Source organism: Tetrao urogallus, assembly GCF_951394365.1.
Source record: "Tetrao urogallus genome assembly, chromosome: 4".
NCBI lineage: Eukaryota > Metazoa > Chordata > Aves > Galliformes > Phasianidae > Tetrao > Tetrao urogallus.
This window is the reverse complement of record NC_136817.1, coordinates 14,197,848-14,216,273: the sequence shown is the minus strand read 5'-3', so window position 1 is coordinate 14,216,273 and position 18,426 is coordinate 14,197,848. Positions and strand designations below refer to the sequence as shown.

The following is an 18,426-nucleotide window of genomic DNA, read 5'->3' as shown; positions in this document are numbered from 1 at the left end:
TCATGATACTTGGTTCAAAGATTATGTGTTAATCAAAGAAGTTATTTTCCCTACATCTACTTTTTCTTCATTTTTTTTTCCTCCAATTTTTGGTGTGAGGGTATAATTCATTTTTTACATTTGTAAAAAATTAAACTCATGAACAAAACCTGCATGAAGAATGATTTTGCTATTCACATAGCTAACGGTGTTACAGTTTTGCCAAAAAAAATAATAAATTAGACTGACACAAGCAGCTCAGACATTAGCTATCAATGTTTTTATCTGAACTGGCTTTTTGTTTGTTTGTTTGTTTTTTTTAACTCTGTTGCACCAGTTCTTTATGAGTTTCTAGATCCTTGTGCCCTGTTTGGCTTTGTAGCCTGTCCATTTGGCCTGGGACTCTCAGGGGAAATCAGGTAGATCACAAAAAGGTGTCAAAAGGCAAGGTCTTGGTCCATTAAAATTCCCTTGCAGAAGATCAAAGAGAACTCATTACTCAGGCTGAGCAGAGCTTTTTATTCAAAATTAATATTCAAAGTCCTCCCAAAGTCTACATCATCCATATGCAAATTAGCGACAAGAAAAGATAAAACAGATAAACAACAAGGGTTGTCTCGATTTAGGATGGCGAGAAATGACCACCTACTCCTCTGCTCCACTTCAAAACTAATTGACACAAGTTTCTTTTTATTTTTTTCCTCCCCCCAGAGCTAATCATCTATGTAAACTGTATGTCACAGTACTGCCCAGGGCTCGTCTATGTTCAGTAAGCAAAGAGAAATTTGCCTAGAGACAGAGCAGAACTGAAGCAAGTTTCCTGCGTAGGAGAGCTATTTCAGTGTAGCTCTGTGCAAGAAGAGTTGGATGGGCTTGAAAACTGGTGTGGCTTTCATCAGCTCCTGAGTTTGGCCACGTGACTGTGCTGCAGCCTTGTGGGAAGTGGAAGTGGGCAGATCAGACCCAGTACAGTGGAGCTGCAGAGGGTAAAGCCAACACGGTGAGGGCGAGGGGCGTTCCCACAGGGGGCTACCCGTCCTGCCCCAGAGCCATGCTGCGCCTTCGAAGATCCATCAGAAACTGATAGAGTGACAGTCTCTTGGCCACCACTGCTTGCAGTTGTGCTGGGCAAGCTGGCTGTCCTCGTAGCTTCGAAACCAGCCTGAAACTGCATCTCAAATATTGATGGTTTAATAGCAACCAGAGGTTCTGGGGGAGTAAAAGAGCTCAGTCATTGCCTAATGATTCCTCTACCACGGTCTGTACCTAGCTGTGACTCACAAGTGCAGTTTCAAACCTGCATTCCCATTTAAATGCTGCATTCCTAGCAACAATCTCTTGAGTGCTAGTACAAGGAAGACAGATATCATCTTGGGCAATAAGATTATATGAAATTTAAAAGAATATAATCTTCCTAAGGGATTATTCAGAATAGAGATTAGGAAGCTTTATGAATTTGAAACTTCCTTAGGACTTCTTCATCCTTTCACCTCATCTCGGAGGCTTGCACTGGTGCACTCAGCACAGAAGCAGCATGATCCTTTTGAGCCACTTCCTTTGTGGGAGCTCTGCTGTCATTTCCCTGTGTATTACGATGCCTGTACAGCTGGAAGGCCATGCTTCACTCTGTGGGCCAACCCTCATGCCCCAGCCAGCATCAGAGAGGTACAGCTATGTCATCAGCCAGCATCTTGCTAGGACGCCAGCTCCTAGGGCAAGGTACATAGAATCACAGAACTTCTGTGGTTGGAAGGGTCCTCTAGAGATCATAGAGTCTCACCCCCTACTAAAGGGGGGTTCCTTCTTGAAGAATTTTAATGTTGCTTCCCTCATACATGGGTACACATTAGCACAAAAACTGCAGTTCTGTGCTGTATCAGCCTTCAGAGCACTGCATATAGGATGGAAAGGTGCACATGCACACTGCAGCCAACCCAGTGCTTTGGGAAGGATTTTTCTCATCCCAGACTTGAGCAAGAAGAGGATATAGACAGCTACCTGTGTTTTGGTAAACTCAGGAATCCCAACACTTTTATGTGTGAAGTTCTAATGTCAAAGAACAACATGGTTGGAATGTAGGCTGACAGACAGACTGACAGCCTGCATTTTGCCTCTGCTTTGTGTACACAAATTCAATCCCTTTTTGTGGAATTTCACACTCTTCTTAAACATTATGTGTCTGCTTCTGTGATAGACACTGCCTTTGACTCCAGCAGGAGTGTTTGGGTTCTCAAATACATGCCCACATCCTGCAGAGCTGATCTAAAGCAAGGCCGGAGGCTGCCTCCATGATTGTAGAAGATTGCTCCGGCACAGAATTGGGCTGTGGAACTGGATCCGGTAAAGGCATTTAGTGGCCTGCTAGGAACATGTATTTTTGCGGAGTCTCTGAGAACCAAACTTCTCACAGATCAGATACCTATACTTCTGAATATAGTTAGCACTTATTTGCATCCTTAGATATGAGAACAGATTTTAAAAAAATCGTTCTTTAATGTTCCTTTATAGTCTGGACCCTATATTAGCTATTTGAGAAGTGAAGGTCAGTAATTACAGTGAAAATAAGCAAAGGAAAATGTAGAGAATATCTTGCTTCAAAGATACAGAGAGGGACTTAGATGGGAGGATCAAATGTCAGCTGCTCCAGCCTAAGAAGTCTCAAGCAACATTTAAGCAGCATTATTTTAGGACATCAAAGTTCATCTTCAGATTTAAGGAGTGGCTGGAAAATTCTTACAGCTCATGTTACAGTTTGGGTGTGCTGTTGCATTTTTTATGGTAGAATACTACTGCACACAATTGTGATTTTCTTCTTTTCTTATGCTTCTTTCACGACTGAGAAGATAACATGCTGTCAGTCTGAAGCACCCTAGAAATAAAAACAAGGGTTTTAAAAACATACTCTGCTTTTCCTTAACTATCTCGTTTCTCCACCCTTCATTTTGCTGAATGCACTGATGACTATACCTGAGGCAGTTTTGCAGTTGTTTTTCAATCCTCCCTTTCATCAGCTTCTCTTTTTATTACCAGTCTAAAAGAAATGTATTCATTTCTATAAAGAACTGCATGTTTTTTCAAGATAAAACTTAATCAAGCATTGCCTTGAAAGTGGCAGCTAATTACTAGGCACCTCTGTAAGGCCGACATGCCGTGCAGAGATAATTCAGCGCCCTCCTGCCTCTTCCCCCGTTTGAGTTGCTGAAAGCACGTCCCCACTCCAGCATCTCTCCCTTGGTCTCCCCTGTGCCAATATAGTTTCTTACAGAAAGACTTTATTCCCAACACTTGAAGTTATAGCCAGATCTGCTGCTGCAGCAACACTCGAGCACTGTCCCCATCCCACTGCGAGGCCTCCAAACCAGCCTCTTTCTGACCGGATGTCTTCCCAAACCCTGATGGGGAGCAGAAGGGAGTCCTCTCCTTCAGCACAGTTGCCATGCCCCCTTGGACCTCCTGCTGCTTAAACTAATCCGGGATTGCTTACAATACGTGCACTTAGAGTGTGAGTTTGGGATATGTGGCAACCCAACAGAAAAATTGTATCTGTGTCCTTTGGTCTCAAACTCCAGCTCAGCACTGCAGAATGACATTCACATGACAGTTTCCAAAGAATGGGGAAAGCCTTTGACTAGCACTCCCCTGTGCTGCTCTGCAAGTAATCAAAGCCATTATTAATACAGAAAGGATCAAGAAAAAAACCCAGACCCTTTTAAAAGCAGTGCACTTTCTTTCAGTCACACCCTGCTTCTGGCCATTTGACCAAATGCGGGAGTTGAATAACCTCTACATTTCTGTCACAGGGCTGTACTGTTGGAATTAATAGAAGTGCCTGAAAATCGATTCCTGGCATTGCAGTGTGCAGGCTGGGATTTTTTCTCTGAGACGTCACAGAGCATCTGCTAGCAGTTATCTTTCTGTGCTAACTCCAGGTGAATTTGGAGATGCTATCTGTCCTCCTTGGAAGCTTTCATTCTGTTGAAAAGGAACTTAGAAACAAACATCTGCATCTGCTCAACTATAATTGTATATTTTCTTTCAGCTCCTGTTGAAGTCTCCAAAATATTTTAGCCACAATTTTATGGTTTGTGATGTGTAGAGGTGAAAAATAAAGAAAAAGGCAATAAAACTGGGCAGAAATGTACACAAGCAGTTATTCAGAGAGGTTGTAAAAATGTCACATACTGGGTTTTATACTTTTATTACCCTCTAATTTCAGCTGTGCCGTTTCAGTTAGGGCCTGTATCTCATTTTTTAAGCACTGTTCTAGCATTCACTGGTGGCACTGATCTTAGAAAACTGTAAATTTCCTTCCTGAGAATCTCTGAAATAAAAGACAACTTGCCCACGATCTGAGGATTGTTGCTGGACAGAGAGCTTTACTTGCTGCGCAGACCCACATGCGTGACCCACATGCGTGATTCTGGCAACTTTATTTCAGCAGCTTCCACCTATCCCTGCAGCCTGCAGAAGCATGGGTGCAGCAAGCATTGAGGAGGGCTCTGGGAGCTGCCATGGGCTTTGCTCACCTTTCTGTCTCCTGGGGGCCTTTTGCATGGCTTTTAATGCCATAGCAAATTGCAACGCAGTGCAATTTCCCTTTCTTTCATGGTGACCTGTGGGAAAATGTTATCTGTCATTTCCCAACAGCTCTCAGGGGCAGGAATAAGATGCTAACTAGCAGACTGGCAGAACTTGACTGGCACTGGCCCTGTCTGCGCTTCAGAGCAGGCCCATCAGCTGCTGACTTCTGCAGCAGACACGCTGCACCAGCACAAATTTTTAAGTTCAGCTCTATCACCAACCAGCAACATGCTCCACTGCTCTCAAAGGTTCAGCTGCTGTGGTGTTCTTGGGGCTCTTGTAGAAAAAGGAACAAAAAGAGGGTGAGTCAGGTGGCCGCAGTATTGCAAAACACTGCTGTTTTTCTTAAGTTGTGACACTGGTGTCCCTGGAATCTCCACGATACAAACATTTCGCAGATTAAAAAGGGATTAGCTAACAGCCCGACAGCCAACAGTACCTAAAACATGCACAGATGTTTCCAGCTGGGTGACATCCACTGAAAGCACACAGGAAGCTTACATTTGTCTCTCATTTCTTTTTGCTAGGGTGGATCGTAGATTCCACTCAGTACAGAAAAGGCTATAAAATCACCAGGCACCACTTGACTCTCTCACAGTGACCCTATGTGGCTGCAGCCACCCTGGTTTCCAAATGCACACGTTTGTTTTTCCATGAGGTGGTCACTGCTCTTGTGCAGCTGAAGGTAGTGAGATCTCCAATTTCAAAGCAGGTTGAATTTGGACTCCCTCTTTTTGTATTCACTAATGCAGTCAAAAAAACATGCTAACAAGGTACAAAAAGGGCTCAAAAAAAAAAGCTGAAATTGAGCAAGTGGCTGCTAGGAGCACTCCTGCTTGGGACTGGCTCTGCAGGAGCAGCTGCATTTCATGCATTGAAATAGTTAAATGCATGCCAAGTTGCCTTTGTATTGCTCTGAAGTCTTAATTAAAATGTTATGTGGCATGAAGTCATGTTTTCTGAATTATAATTTGCCTTATAAATCATTAATTAGGTACACACCAGTGGGTGGTTATCTTGCTCTCGAGGGGCAGCCGTAAGTTTTCAACTGAACGTGTGTCAAAAATGATTGCTGGAAATCCAAGTGGGAAATGCTATAACCTATCTGGAAAGACTTCAAGGGAAAAGAGGAAAGGATATTGTCTCGTGTAGTAGAAATATGAGGGGAAAAAAGAGCAGTAAATAAGCCCTTTCCTCTTCTCCCTTCCCGTCTATCTCATGTTTTAGTAAGGGATGATTGAGCTGGGCTACACCTACAGAATGTACACAGACAGATCTGCAGCACATGGTAAGCGGAGAGAAAAATGTTTGCAGCCCACTTGGCATTAGGAAGACTGAGAGTGGCAAACTGGGGAAAGAGAGGGAAGAAATGAAAGGGGTATAATGCATCCTTTGTACATTAAATCAGTCGGCTCTTTGGGAAGAGGTTTTTGTCTGCTTATATTTTTTGTGTGGAAAAGATCTAGCCCTGGACTAGGAATGCCAGGCACTGCTGCGATGTGGATGAGCAATAATTGAAAGCAACCAAATCAATTACTCACTATTACTAACGCTTGGAACTTGTGCAACCTTTTAACAAGAAAATCTTAAATGCATGCACAATCCTCACCTCAGAAGCATCTGTCTGGGAAGGATTAGCAGGTACTGAAGAAAGTCTCTCAGAAATGGTTATCAGCCACTTGGTGCTGTCAGAACTCCTCTTTATCTTCTTGCAGCTGCAGTGCTGTAGCTTGCTTTTTTTCCCTCTCTGTCTTAAGCAGTGCATAAAGGTACACTGGCAATAATACGTGACCAGTTCCAATTGTTAGTTAGCTCAGTCATTCAAGCGTTTTAAATCTATTAACAAGCTGGCCATTAAATGAATTGCTGACCTATTTCTTTGATACTTGAGCTAAGAAACCATAACTGATGACCTACAAAAGCATCAATGTGTTAAGAAAAGTTATTAGCTGCAGAACCGGAGCAGCAATTAGTCACTTCAGCTTCTTCCACCAGCTTGAATAGAAAGATTCACCATTGCCAACTTCCAGTAATTCACCAGAAACTAAATTTTGACAGAGACTGATGTCTGGGGGAGCAGCATGCATCTCTTCTTCCTCAGTTCAATACTGGAAAGTGTTTTGGCAAGCATCTAAACTGGCTCAAATTTGGGATGCTCCAGAGCAAAACCTGGGCTGAGGACTCTGCTGGATGCAGACAGGTGAATTTTAGATCTCACAGCTGATTTTGCAATGGAGCAAACAAACCTATGATCCAAAAACACCCTTCTGCATGGGGGCAGGTGTGGCTGAGGTTCCTCTGTCCCTTTGTCGCCTACTGCCCTCAGAGCCACCTGCTCTGAACAAGAAGCTTTTATGCTTCTCTTTGCCAAAATTATTCCAAAATACTGGATGCTAGGTGGGCCAGCATTTTTTCACCCATTTCTTAGAGCCAGCTCAGCTTTGGGGGCTGCCATTTGGGATGGCAAATGAGTACTGCGTTCGATGGAAACAGTGAGGTGTTACTGTGATGCACTGGCTCGGTCACCCCCGAAGACAACCTGAAGCTACCCAGCCTAACACAGACGTGTGGTGTTTGTGCCTAGACCATGCAGGGTGTAGATGCCACTTGGCCCCGCTGTGTTGAGGGCAGTGGATGGTGTCAGGGCTGTCCCAGCAGGCAGAAGCAGAGAGGGTGGGAAGCCCACACACAGGTGCCTCAGCTGGAGGAGCAGCCTCTTCTCGCTTTTGCAATCCCTGCCTGCTTGACAGGCCCGGACGGCATTACATCACTTCCTAAAAACAATCAAACGGAGCCCATCTCCCTAAGAAGCACAACTCAGAGGCACCGGGGGCAGGAAACAGGAAATGTAAATGCTCTGCCGAAGCCTGCAGAAAGCCGCGCAGGCCGAGGCAGCATGCGGGTGCCCGGCTGGGTGCCTCTGCTCAGCACCTTGCTCCTGGTCCGGCAGGGCTCAGCCCAAGACGGTGAGTGGCCCCTGGCATGGGGACCCTGGGAACTGGATGGGTCATAGGGGGTGTCGGCTGGCAGCTTGTCTCGGGGAGAGGGGACCGGCGGGAGCTTGCTTGCTGCTGCCAGCAGCCGCATGCCACCTCCGCTTGCCTCGTTCCTTCCTGGCGGTGTCTTTTTATTGCACCTCCTCAGATGTAAGGCTGTGTGATGGAGATTTAATCCGAAATGTCAGGCTAGGTTTGTGGGAACTGCTGTCTCCAGTGTATCCCATCGCCCCTTTTGGGTCTAATGCTAACCATTTCTTGTACCTTGCCAATCCCACACCCATACTCTTCACTGTATGCAATAGCAAAGCTGAAGACCAAGCTCAAGCTCTCCTTCCATTCAAAAGCCAGCTGCTGATTTCTGCAGCACTGATGATCCGAAACTCAAAAGAACAGCCAATGCTGAGATAAATATTTGGCGGTCTGCCTTGCTGAGCGCTCAGAAGCTCAGAGGGCAGGGCGGCTGAGTGCTGGGGGCTCCTGCAATGGGCGTGCAGCTCACAGCTTGAGGTGCAGGGCTGCTCTGTGGGGACAGCCCGCCCCCAGTGGGGCCAAAGTACCTCCCGGTATCACACCAGCCGCTGCCTGATGCCTTGTTGTGGATTGGGATTGTGTTAAAGCTGCGGGCAGGGAGAAATATGTGGATTGTGCTTTGGTTGTTCATTTTTTTTTTCCTGAAAGTCAGTACTATTCTAGGCTGTATAATCGGGCTGCAGGTTCCAGGCGTGCTGCAGATCTTATCGCGGTTAGCGATCGTGCTTAGCTATAAGAATGAAGTAAGAGTTGTTACAAAATGGTTTGGTCTTGCCCGCGTTAAAGGCAGCCCCGCCGTGCTGCAGGCATGTCAGGAAAACGTGCTGCAGGCTTTGCACGTGCCTTATGATCAAAGCATCCATGGGAAGAAAAATCCCATGAGGAACAGAGCAGAGCAGAGGTCTCAACGAAGCAGAGAGGTAGGAGGAACAGACCCGGAGGGATCTGGGTTTCTATAGGGACTTATACAAGCCACAGCTGGGCTGGGTGAAATCTGCTGTGGCCGGCCCTCCCAAGACATCCTGTGCGGTCACCATTTTCTGCTCACAGATCAACAGAGCAGCAGCTTTCTGGAAGTTTTCCTCCTGATTCCTCCAGCTCCAGACATGGCTCAGAAGCTCTGGGATCCCTGCAGTCTCACCTGTGCTATCTGGAAAGCACTTCCACAGCAGGCAATGAGAGCATGATTAGACCCTGCAGCACAGACAGATGGCAGCCTTATAAACTCTGTTCTCACACCGCATTGGAGCCTTGTAAATCTCTTGCCTTGCCATTTGGATTGTGTTGCACAGACAGCTTTGTCCTGGCCACCCTGCAGATCCTGAGGGGTGGTAGCACAGTGAGTATGCCCAGGTCCCAGTGCTGGCTACATGCAGGGGGTCATGTATGTTAAATTTCAGTGAGTTACCCCTGGCTGTAATGTCTTGAGAGACTTCATGATTGCTGCTGAGCTCCTAGAGCTGTTGAATCATTAATTTCAGAGCTCTGCTGAGAGCAGGGAGCACTGAGAGGTACACACCCATGTATCTGGATGTGGCAAAGTTGCATGTCACTAGTGTGGAGCTGGAAGGGCATGGGATCAAACTGTAACTAAAGGCACAGTTTGCTCTGGAAAAGCTGTAGCTTTCAAGGCGATGGATGAGGCTGCAAGCTCACGGTATGGCTCCAAGCACAGGACCGAACACACAACACTGGCCATTAAAAGAACTTTTAGGTGCAGTGGGAGCACAGCTTTCTATTGCCTAGTTAGGAGCTCGAACACTGGCATCCTGCTCCAGGAACTTCCCAGACAGCACTTTCCAAGCACCCCTCTCTAATGGACTCTTGCCTGCAGCTGACAGAGCAGCCGCCTTGAGATACTCACGGTGCCTTGCAGGGCCTGCGGCAGCGCCAGTAGCAACCTGCTGTAGCATGCAGTCTGGGCAGGCCCTGGGCACGGCAGGGAGCGGCTGCGCTCAGATCAGCACAGGACGAGAGGTGAGTCAGGCACAGCCAAGCCGCCACGCGCATGGCATGGAGCCGTGGGAGTGCACTGCCAGGAGGGGCAGAGGTTGGGGGTGGTGCTGCAAGTGGAAGGGATCCTTACTCTGCAGGGCCTCCTGGTCGCTGCTGGATTTGCCTCCCTCTCCCAAGTCTTCCTGCTGCTGTGCTTGTATAACTTACAGGAAAGTATGGAGAAACCAAAAATTCCCAAATTACTAAACCCGACTGTTCATTGACTCAGACCTGGTCCTTCCCAGCCCTCTTTCTTCTGCGAGTAGGAGCTGTAGTGTAGTTTGGAAAACTCCCTTCAAAAATTGCAGCCCACAAGCTCGATGAGAGCCCAGCGGGCGGAACGGGCCCTTGCCAGCAGAACTCAGTGTGCTGACTGCAAGCGTTTTATTTTGCCTCTCATCCAGCCACAACCAGAAACCTGTCTGCCTGCCTGCTTCGTCGACAGCTCCTATCGCCACCTCCAAGTGCCTCAACACAAACCTCAGGGGAAGAAATGCAGCCACAGCAGAAATGCTATTTGTTTGCGGAGCTGCTCAGGTCCTGGTACAAAAGCTGCTTGGGACATTCAGCTCGCTTCGCATGCCCTGAAAGGCAGGCTCAGAAGCAAAGATATCACAGCATCCCCCTACTGGGGACCAGAGTGGCAGGCAGCAAGGTAGCATGGTATGTGCCACAGCTACAGGGGAACAAGGAAAACGAGAGCACGGTGCTTGCAGGAACCTTGTGCAATCAGCTGCCCTGATGCTGAAATGCAGTTAAATTGCTCGAAGAAAATGCCCTAGTGAGAGGAAATCTTGTCCAAAAAAGAGACTGCGTTTTGTCCCTGGAATGATGTAAAGCGAACAAAAATACGTGGCGAGAAGGTCACTCCCTCCTGTGATTTGCCATTTTCTTCAACCAGAGACTAGAAAAGGTAATTCTATTTCATGCAGAGATAGATAGCTTGAAATCTGCTTTGCAGTTCAAATATAGGCAAATAAAAAGTAGTGGAGACATTGGAAATGTCTCTCTTGGAAATCAAACACAGCATATGCTGCAGCTGAAAGCCTGGTGCTGCATTTAATGAGATGTGACTGTTTGCTTTTGCTTTAGAGTCACCTCATGCTTCAGACATTAAAAAAATCCATCTTAGCTCTACTAGTAAATGAAAAACAAACAATTTCCCCCACATCCTTTCCCCTCTGCACTATTTTTAGCAAGAGGCTTGTCCTTGTACATCTACCAGCCCAGGCAGCTGACAGGTGTCAGAGGGATGGCCACAGCAGAAAGAAAATAAGAGGTTGCAGGAATGCACCCAGCGGTGCGCCTGCCCAGCCGGCAGCTCTCTGGCCACATGCACTGATGGAGGTAAACGTATGTGGTATAAATGGAGGAGCTGCAAACGCTGGGACTATGAACTACCTCTGGAGAGAAGTCAGATTGCTAAAAAGAGTAATGGAGAGACTCTCTTCTTCCTGTCTTCTGTAATGAGAGGATTAATGAGAGCCAGCAGATCACAGGAGCATGTGCATAAGGAGTCACTGCCTGCAGGGATGCAGAGACTGTGCTTTGCTCTCCACTGAATTGGGAAGATTGCAGCAGGGAGGCTACTGACATGAAGCCCTTTGCCACGAAAGAGCTGACATTCACATTGTTGTGCTGCAGTGAAAGAGGTTGGTGGCCTTCATAGCAGACAAATGCCTTACTTAAGTATCACAAGTCATTTAGTAAGTACTGACATTCTTTCCTAGTGTTAAGGAGAGAATGAAACAATCAGATGCCTGCACGATAACTGGCATAAAGAGGCAGATAGATTGCTGCTGTCCCACTCAGAGCATTGCAGTCATTTGAAATTGGGCTTCCCGGCACATAGTCTCGGGGGATTCTCAGCTCCCTCTTGAGACAGACGTGGCAGGAGAGGATGTTACAGAATGGTGAAGCAAGAGGTAGCGCTCTTACCTCAGTTTTCCTCTCTTTCTCAGTGTCCCTGGGAAGGACAGTATTCTGTCCTTCTGATTTCTCATTTGTAAAATGGAGATGATAACTGCTCATCTCTCAGGGCCATTATGAAGATTAATGTGTTTACCAAAGCATTTTAAATGCTAAGTGCTTTCGAATCCAGTCCTGTGAGATTTGAAATGCCAGCAATGAGGAGCTAAAAACCTGAAGCTCTTGCTAACTCAAGCGGAAACTTTTATCTGCCCAGCACCTGAAAACAGCAGAGACAATCATGTCACTGCAGAGGTCATGCTGTTCCATCCTGCTTTGTGGCATAAATGCTGTGCCACGACATCAACCTGTCGAAACCAGGGGGGAACAAAAGCGTCCCTGAGCAAGTTGGCTGAAGAACCACATTCAGGTTCAGAGGTAGAAACTTGTAGCAGACTTGCCAACTAGCTTAGCATCCAAAGGCCAAGAATTCAGGTGCATGCACGCATTCATTGATTATCTTTCTTAAGACTTGAATGAATAGCAAAGCTGCATGCTTTGAGTCATTGATACCGTTGATGAAACCCACAAAATGTTAACTTGTCCCCCTGTGTTTGGCAGGCTCTGAAAACGACGAGGATGGCTCAGGATACGGAACAGCAGCATTCCCCACTGCTACAGTGCCACCTCCTTCCTCTGTACCTCCCCTGTCCCCTACCCCTACAAGCAGCCCCCAGCCAGTGCTGGTTTCTGCAGGGCCCACCGAAGGCAGCCTGGAAATAGAAAGTACACCCAGCCCTGAACTGAGCGACACAAGCAGTAATGGGAGTCTAGAGACGGAAGAGCCATCTGTCCTAACGTATGCTGTGCCCACAGTGGTGCTGGCCCTGCTGGTCTTACTGGTCATCATTTTTATAATAGTCAATAACCGGAAAAAGTCTAAGCAAGGTAAACTTCTCTTCTTGGGCATTGGGAAACTATCTTTACCACACACTTGACATTTAACAAATTATTTCAAGCCTCAGGATGCCCCATTTAGGATGCTTGTCTCTGTTTTTAGTTCCATGTCTCTTGTGCAGACAAGGAGAGGCATGCAGCAGCCCCACATTGTGAGCTGTAGCTGTTTCTCAGATCATGCCAGGTGACCACGGATGCACAGCACCAAGCAGCAGCTCCTCACAATACGCACAGCAGAATGGGGCCGCAGCTGTGCAACTTTATCTTTGTGCTCAACAACCACAAACAAGGTGGATCAAGCACTACTCCCGCCTTATACTGCCTGCAGGCCACAGCAAGGAAAACAGAGTTTCAGGAAGCCACCTTCAACAGAGAAATCAGCAGTTCTGGAGCATAGAGCAATAAAAAGCCATTCACATTGGCACTGTATTAATAAATGACCTTCTGAAGTGGTGGTACATGTGCCATGAAGGCAATTGATTAATTCGTGAAGGTGACATTTGCCATGGCAATTTCAGCGCACACTCACCCCTAGCAAACTCTCAGCTCCCAGACAGGTACCTTGTTGCCCTTTTCTAGTGTCCAACATGACCAAAGATCATCTTAAGATCTCCCACACAGTTCCCATTGCTCGGAGGTGGGATTTTGAGCACCGCTGAGGGGTGGACGGATCCACAGTCTTGGGAGGTTCTGCAGCAAGGGAGTAATACTAGCACTGGTGTTGACATGCATAGGCCATGTTTAATTAAATATTAGTTGGTTTAAAATAGCATATAAGCATGCCTTGCTAGTGAACTGGGCTTTTGTGCACTCGTGTCCATCACCACGCTGATATCCACCCACTCTCAGCCAGGCAGGGCGCATGATGAGCTTCATCAGTACGCCCAGGATTAAAAATGGGTTGCTGTGAAAACTGCAGGCAAGGAGGGAGGGTTGTTCCATCTTTCTTCTAAAAGGGAAAGTTACACCCTTTGTAAACAGATCTCATCAGAAACAATCCTGTTGAAGACTATCCAATAATACAGTGAATATACACAAACAAGGTAACTCAACACAAGCTGTTCTTCTTTTCCAGATGAGCTGGGGAGTGAAAACGTGAAAAGGTAAAGTGTGTGCATATCACTTTTCCACCATTTAGTATAAGCTCTGTGTCGTTTGCCCCTGTTTTCAAGCTTATCTTCCCACTCTTTGGAAGAGCTGAAAAAAACCAAAACAAGACAGTTAATAACTGCACAGCTATGACTTAAGTGATAACTTCTATCAAGCTCCATCTTGCTAATCAGTGCTAGAAGATACAAAACTGGATTAATGGAGAAAAAAATAATTTGCTTAAAATAATACTTGAACCATGCGACTCCAGGAACAATCAGTAAAAAGAACACTAAACAGAGACATTTAAATAAATGCTGAATTAGGATAGCTATGATCTCTCCCTTTTAAGTCACTGTCACTGCTATTCAAGCTACAACAAAGCTCAATCACTGGAGCAGCAGCGATGATAAGACACTTACTATGTATTACACAGATGAACGCATGTTTGCCAGTTTGTCATTTGCAGGATGGAGATGTTTGGGATAGCTATGCCAACCCTCTGCTCCCAGGCACCCCATGCCACACCATCTTGTCCCCGGACCATTCTTTGCACTGGTATCCCAGTGAGCCCTGCCATGCACAGCCCAGCTGTTGATGTCTGCTAGCTGCCATCACCTTCATACACTGTTCAGGTTGACCTCTTCCCAGGTCATTCACCTAGGATGGCCTTCCAGAGTGCCTACATATGCCTGGAATATGAGACAGTCCTTATCAATTTGTTGATTTAAGCTTTTATGTAATGCCTTTTTTTCCCTTCCTCTCAAGCCCTATTTTTGAAGAGGACACACCCTCTGTTATGGAGATAGAAATGGAAGAGCTTGATAAGTGGATGAACAGCATGAGCAAAAATGGTACATGGTAACCTCTCTATTCCATCATTCCTCTCTTTTTAGCTGACACAAATCCCACACACAGAAAAGCAATGGAAGGCACTGTATCCGTGTCACTGATTTCCCTAAAGAATTTTTAGTTGTGTTCTTGAATCTTCAACAGAAATAGCAGCACAAATGTCAGGGTAGGATTGTTCAGAGGAGTATTTTAGTTTGTGTGGGAGACTTAACATATGAGGGAATATCATAGTTGTTTTGAATTTGCAGTAGGCATTTGTAAATACAAGCGCAAACAGAATTTATATTTTCAAACTCACATTTTAATGATAGATAGTAGTTTATTTGAACCACTCCATCCTTTCAGTCTTCTGCTCCTACAGATCTGTGCTCCACACCATGCTGTTGTAGAAGATACAAGTATTTATTTGTAGCTCAGACCACTGCTTACTTAAAATTGCTGCAAACATCTTATGACTGCATCCCTCCACTCCTGGTGGGGTTTCTTGTACCACCACCGTATGAAGAGCAAGCTGCTCTTTGCTGCTGCTCCCCATCTTCTGCACCCTCTCCAGCAAATCTGCCAGCAATTGGTACTTTCGGTACCTCTCATCAGAAGCACCTTCTACTTCCTCACAGCTAACACTTTCAAGCATCTGCGTTAACAGATACCCACTAGCTAGAAAGTGCTAGAACCTGAATGTTTCCTTATTCTTGGTCTCTTGCCTTCTACACCAACAGTCCATTTACCTGATCTCCTCACGCTGTTTTGCTTTTCAAGACACAGAATCCTTTGGAGCATGTCTTCGTGTTAGTATAGCACTCCAGTCACATGATGGGGTTTTGATCTTCTTAGTCTGTAACCTCCAGTAGAAAACACATTCTAAGAGACACTAGTAGAATAAAAGCAGTAAGCACAGCACGTGGGGAAGCAGTGCTGTAAAATAACTTCCAGTTCTCTGGACAGAAGGGATCAACCATTTTGTGTTTGTTTTTAAATAACATTCCCTAAACCCCAAATGGAACTACAAAATATGGGTGCAGCCATCAGCAGTGGAGGATTAACAAATTGTCCCCCAAGCCTTACCTCATGGGAAACAGTCCTACTAGGGAGAGACTTCGTGTATATGTATACAAAAAACTGAAGTATCCCTAACAAACAAATTACCATAATGGCTATCAAAGGGAAAAGGGATTTAAAACATAATATTTACACTGCTTGGAACGTGGAGACTTAACAGATAAAAGGGCGCAGAAGAGCAGATTTATACACCAGAGTCACTGCACAAAGAAGTTGACGCAATTCTGAAATAAACATTGACTAACAGCGAATAGTAATAATCATCTTGATTTCTATCCTTTTTCAGCTGATTGTGAATGTCTGCCTACTGTAAGAGAAGAAGAAAAAGAATCAGTGGCAAATCCAAGGTACTTAGAATTCGTTATATTTCTTGAAGAAACACAGTCAATGCCAGTTGTTCCAAAATAACCTCATTTCTAAACTGTATAATAAATAGACCAACTAGGAGGCACATTTAAATTTTAGAGTGTTTTATGCATGAGAACTTAGGCTCCAGCTCAAACAGTTCGATGCTCCTTGAGTTTTAAATCAGTGACCATCTGTAAACCCCTAACTAACCCTGCAGCAGCAAACCTGTGTGGGACAGACAAGAAGATGGCACAGACACAGCTTACCTCACTGATGAGGTCATTGGCACAAGTGCCTGAGGTGCGAACATCAGTACTCAGATCAGCTTCCAAAATTTCTTCCCAAACAGTGTTAGTTTTTTGTTTGTTTGTTTAAAATCACTGAGATTCAGTACAGGAAACTTCTCAGTGCCTGATGTAGCACAGTTGCCTGGGCATTGGTTTCCTTCTTCATGCAAGGTGCTTGGGAGTTGCTGTTAAGGCTCAAGTGTTTTGAGCTAAGATTTATATAAGACAACATTTTGAAAGCATCCAAGACAAAACATTGCATTAATGACATTTTGATGTTTTCAGAATGCATGTTGTTCTAAAGCTACTTCACAGAGCAGGTGACTTTTTAAACATAAAATTTTAAAGAACACAGCAATTAAGGGTTTATCTTAATTAACTACATTTCCTAAGCTCAACTTGCATGCAATTTTGGAACATGCTTCATTTCCAAGTAAAAACATAGTTCAAGTGGTACCATTTTCTGGTTCCCATTCATTTACCTGATTGAACATTTGTAACCTACTCCAGGTAACTCACTTCAGCAGGGAGTTGGACTAGATGATCTCTGGAGTTGTCTTCCAACAATTTTGTGATTATTAGGAGAAAAAAAAAAAAAAAGTTACTCCTCCCTGACCAAATAATACCCAAAAAAGTATGTGCAGATAAATACCTATTTTTGCATCTCTTGAGCAAGGAAGGTGAAAGGCCACCAAGTAAAACAAAATAAAGCTATTATATTGCAAAAACTTGCTTATGAGCATCAAAGCTGTGAAGTCACACACCAGGGGCAAAGGATTGTAGCCCTAACTCCCTTCAAGGAGGTGCTCAGCTGCTCCACAGGTAAGCTCACTGAGTTACAAGCACGTATCTTGATACATTTTGTATACTGAGTTAAAGGCATGTATCCTGATACATTTTGCATAAACACTTGTTGCCTTGGAAGGCTAGTGCTAAAATCACATCCAGGGTTTCCATACACACAGGAGGCAGGTAAAAGCTTGTGCACCTTACCTCCTTTGGTAGATAGGCACAACCCTGCTGTGTTAGATTAAGCAAAGCCTCTCTCACACACACTTTATTACATCCACAGGGCACTTTTTTTTTTTTTTTAAACCAAAAAGAAAAGGGTTAACTTATGAAATGAGGTTTGGGAGGAATCAAATCTGGACACAAGAAAACTCTCTATTCCCAGGCTGTGGTCCTTGGAAGGTCCTTGGAAGGTCCTTGGAAGGTCCTTGGAAGGTCCTTGGAAGGTCCTTGGAAGGTCCTTGGAAGGTCCTTGGAAGGTCCTTGGAAGGTCCTTGGAAGGTCCTTGGAAGGTCCTTGGAAGGTCCTTGGAAGGTCCTTGGAAGGTCCTTGGAAGGTCCTTGGAAGGTCCTTGGAAGGTCCTTGGAAGGTCCTTGGAAGGTCCTTGGAAGGTCCTTGGAAGGTCCTTGGAAGGTCCTTGGAAGGTCCTTGGAAGGTCCTTGGAAGGTCCTTGGAAGGTCCTTGGAAGGTCCTTGGAAGGTGTAAAGCTGCTTCTGCTAAGTTCTTTGCACTATCAGGCAAAGTAACATTAGGAATATCAATAATCACATTAAGGAAAAACTTAACTCACCCAACAGTTGATGAGGGTCTCTGGCTGTAGAACTCTCCTCAGGAAGCAGCCCTCATCCAGGGGAAGTTTTCCCTTCAGACAGTAGCCCTTTAACAAGCCCAGGGAGGGGTGGACCCAGGGACACAAAGAAAGCACAGGTCAATTGCTTGCACTATGCAACCTGGGCCAGCCACCCCCTTCACCAGGTACTCCAATATCAGTTCAGGCTGGGACATAACAGATCTCCCTACGTGTAGTTTAATAAAACATTAAAAAATAAAGCAGAATATTAAGATTGGGCCCTTCAAGCAGAAATTTATTTTCTTATTTTCTTATTCTGGTGCATCTAAACATTCTAGATAAAGTACCAAGGAGCAAACTAAGTAGGCAGAAAACAGAAAGTGAAAGTTCAACAGTTTAAACATTAAAAACAAATAATCAAGATGTAAAATGTTATCTCCCAGTCTAGGAAAAGATAGTTGATTTCTCAGTCTGTGCCTGGTGGCAAGATAGCCTCTAGCCAGCAGAAGCTGGGTGAGCTCTTGCTCATATGCAAGAGAGAAGTGATCAAGCAAGCATGACGCTAGTGTTTCTTCTCTTTCATGTATGCCCAGTGACTGTGAATCATGAAGCTGCACCAGCAAAGAACTCCTCAAAGAGAGCAGCACACAAGCTAACAGGGCTCAGATTGTGGACAAACTGGATTTAAACAGCTCACCACAAAAGACTGGAGAAGCAAATGCTTATGTTGTGTACTTCTACTTATGATCTTCAGAAGAGAAAT

General features: G+C 45.2%; 1 protein-coding gene across 1 annotated transcript; it reads left to right on the top strand.

Moving 5' to 3' along the window:
• Nucleotides 1-7,456: 7,456 nt before the first annotated feature.
• Nucleotides 7,457-15,857, top strand: TMEM154 (transmembrane protein 154; the record flags this gene model as incomplete). The annotated part of the gene is made up of 5 exons (XM_079534658.1): nucleotides 7,457-7,526; nucleotides 12,114-12,440; nucleotides 13,525-13,552; nucleotides 14,307-14,392; nucleotides 15,736-15,857. The coding sequence occupies 5 exons, from the start codon at nucleotides 7,457-7,459 to the stop codon at nucleotides 15,855-15,857; spliced, it is 633 nt and encodes a 210-aa protein (XP_079390784.1).
• Nucleotides 15,858-18,426: the final 2,569 nt, after the last annotated feature.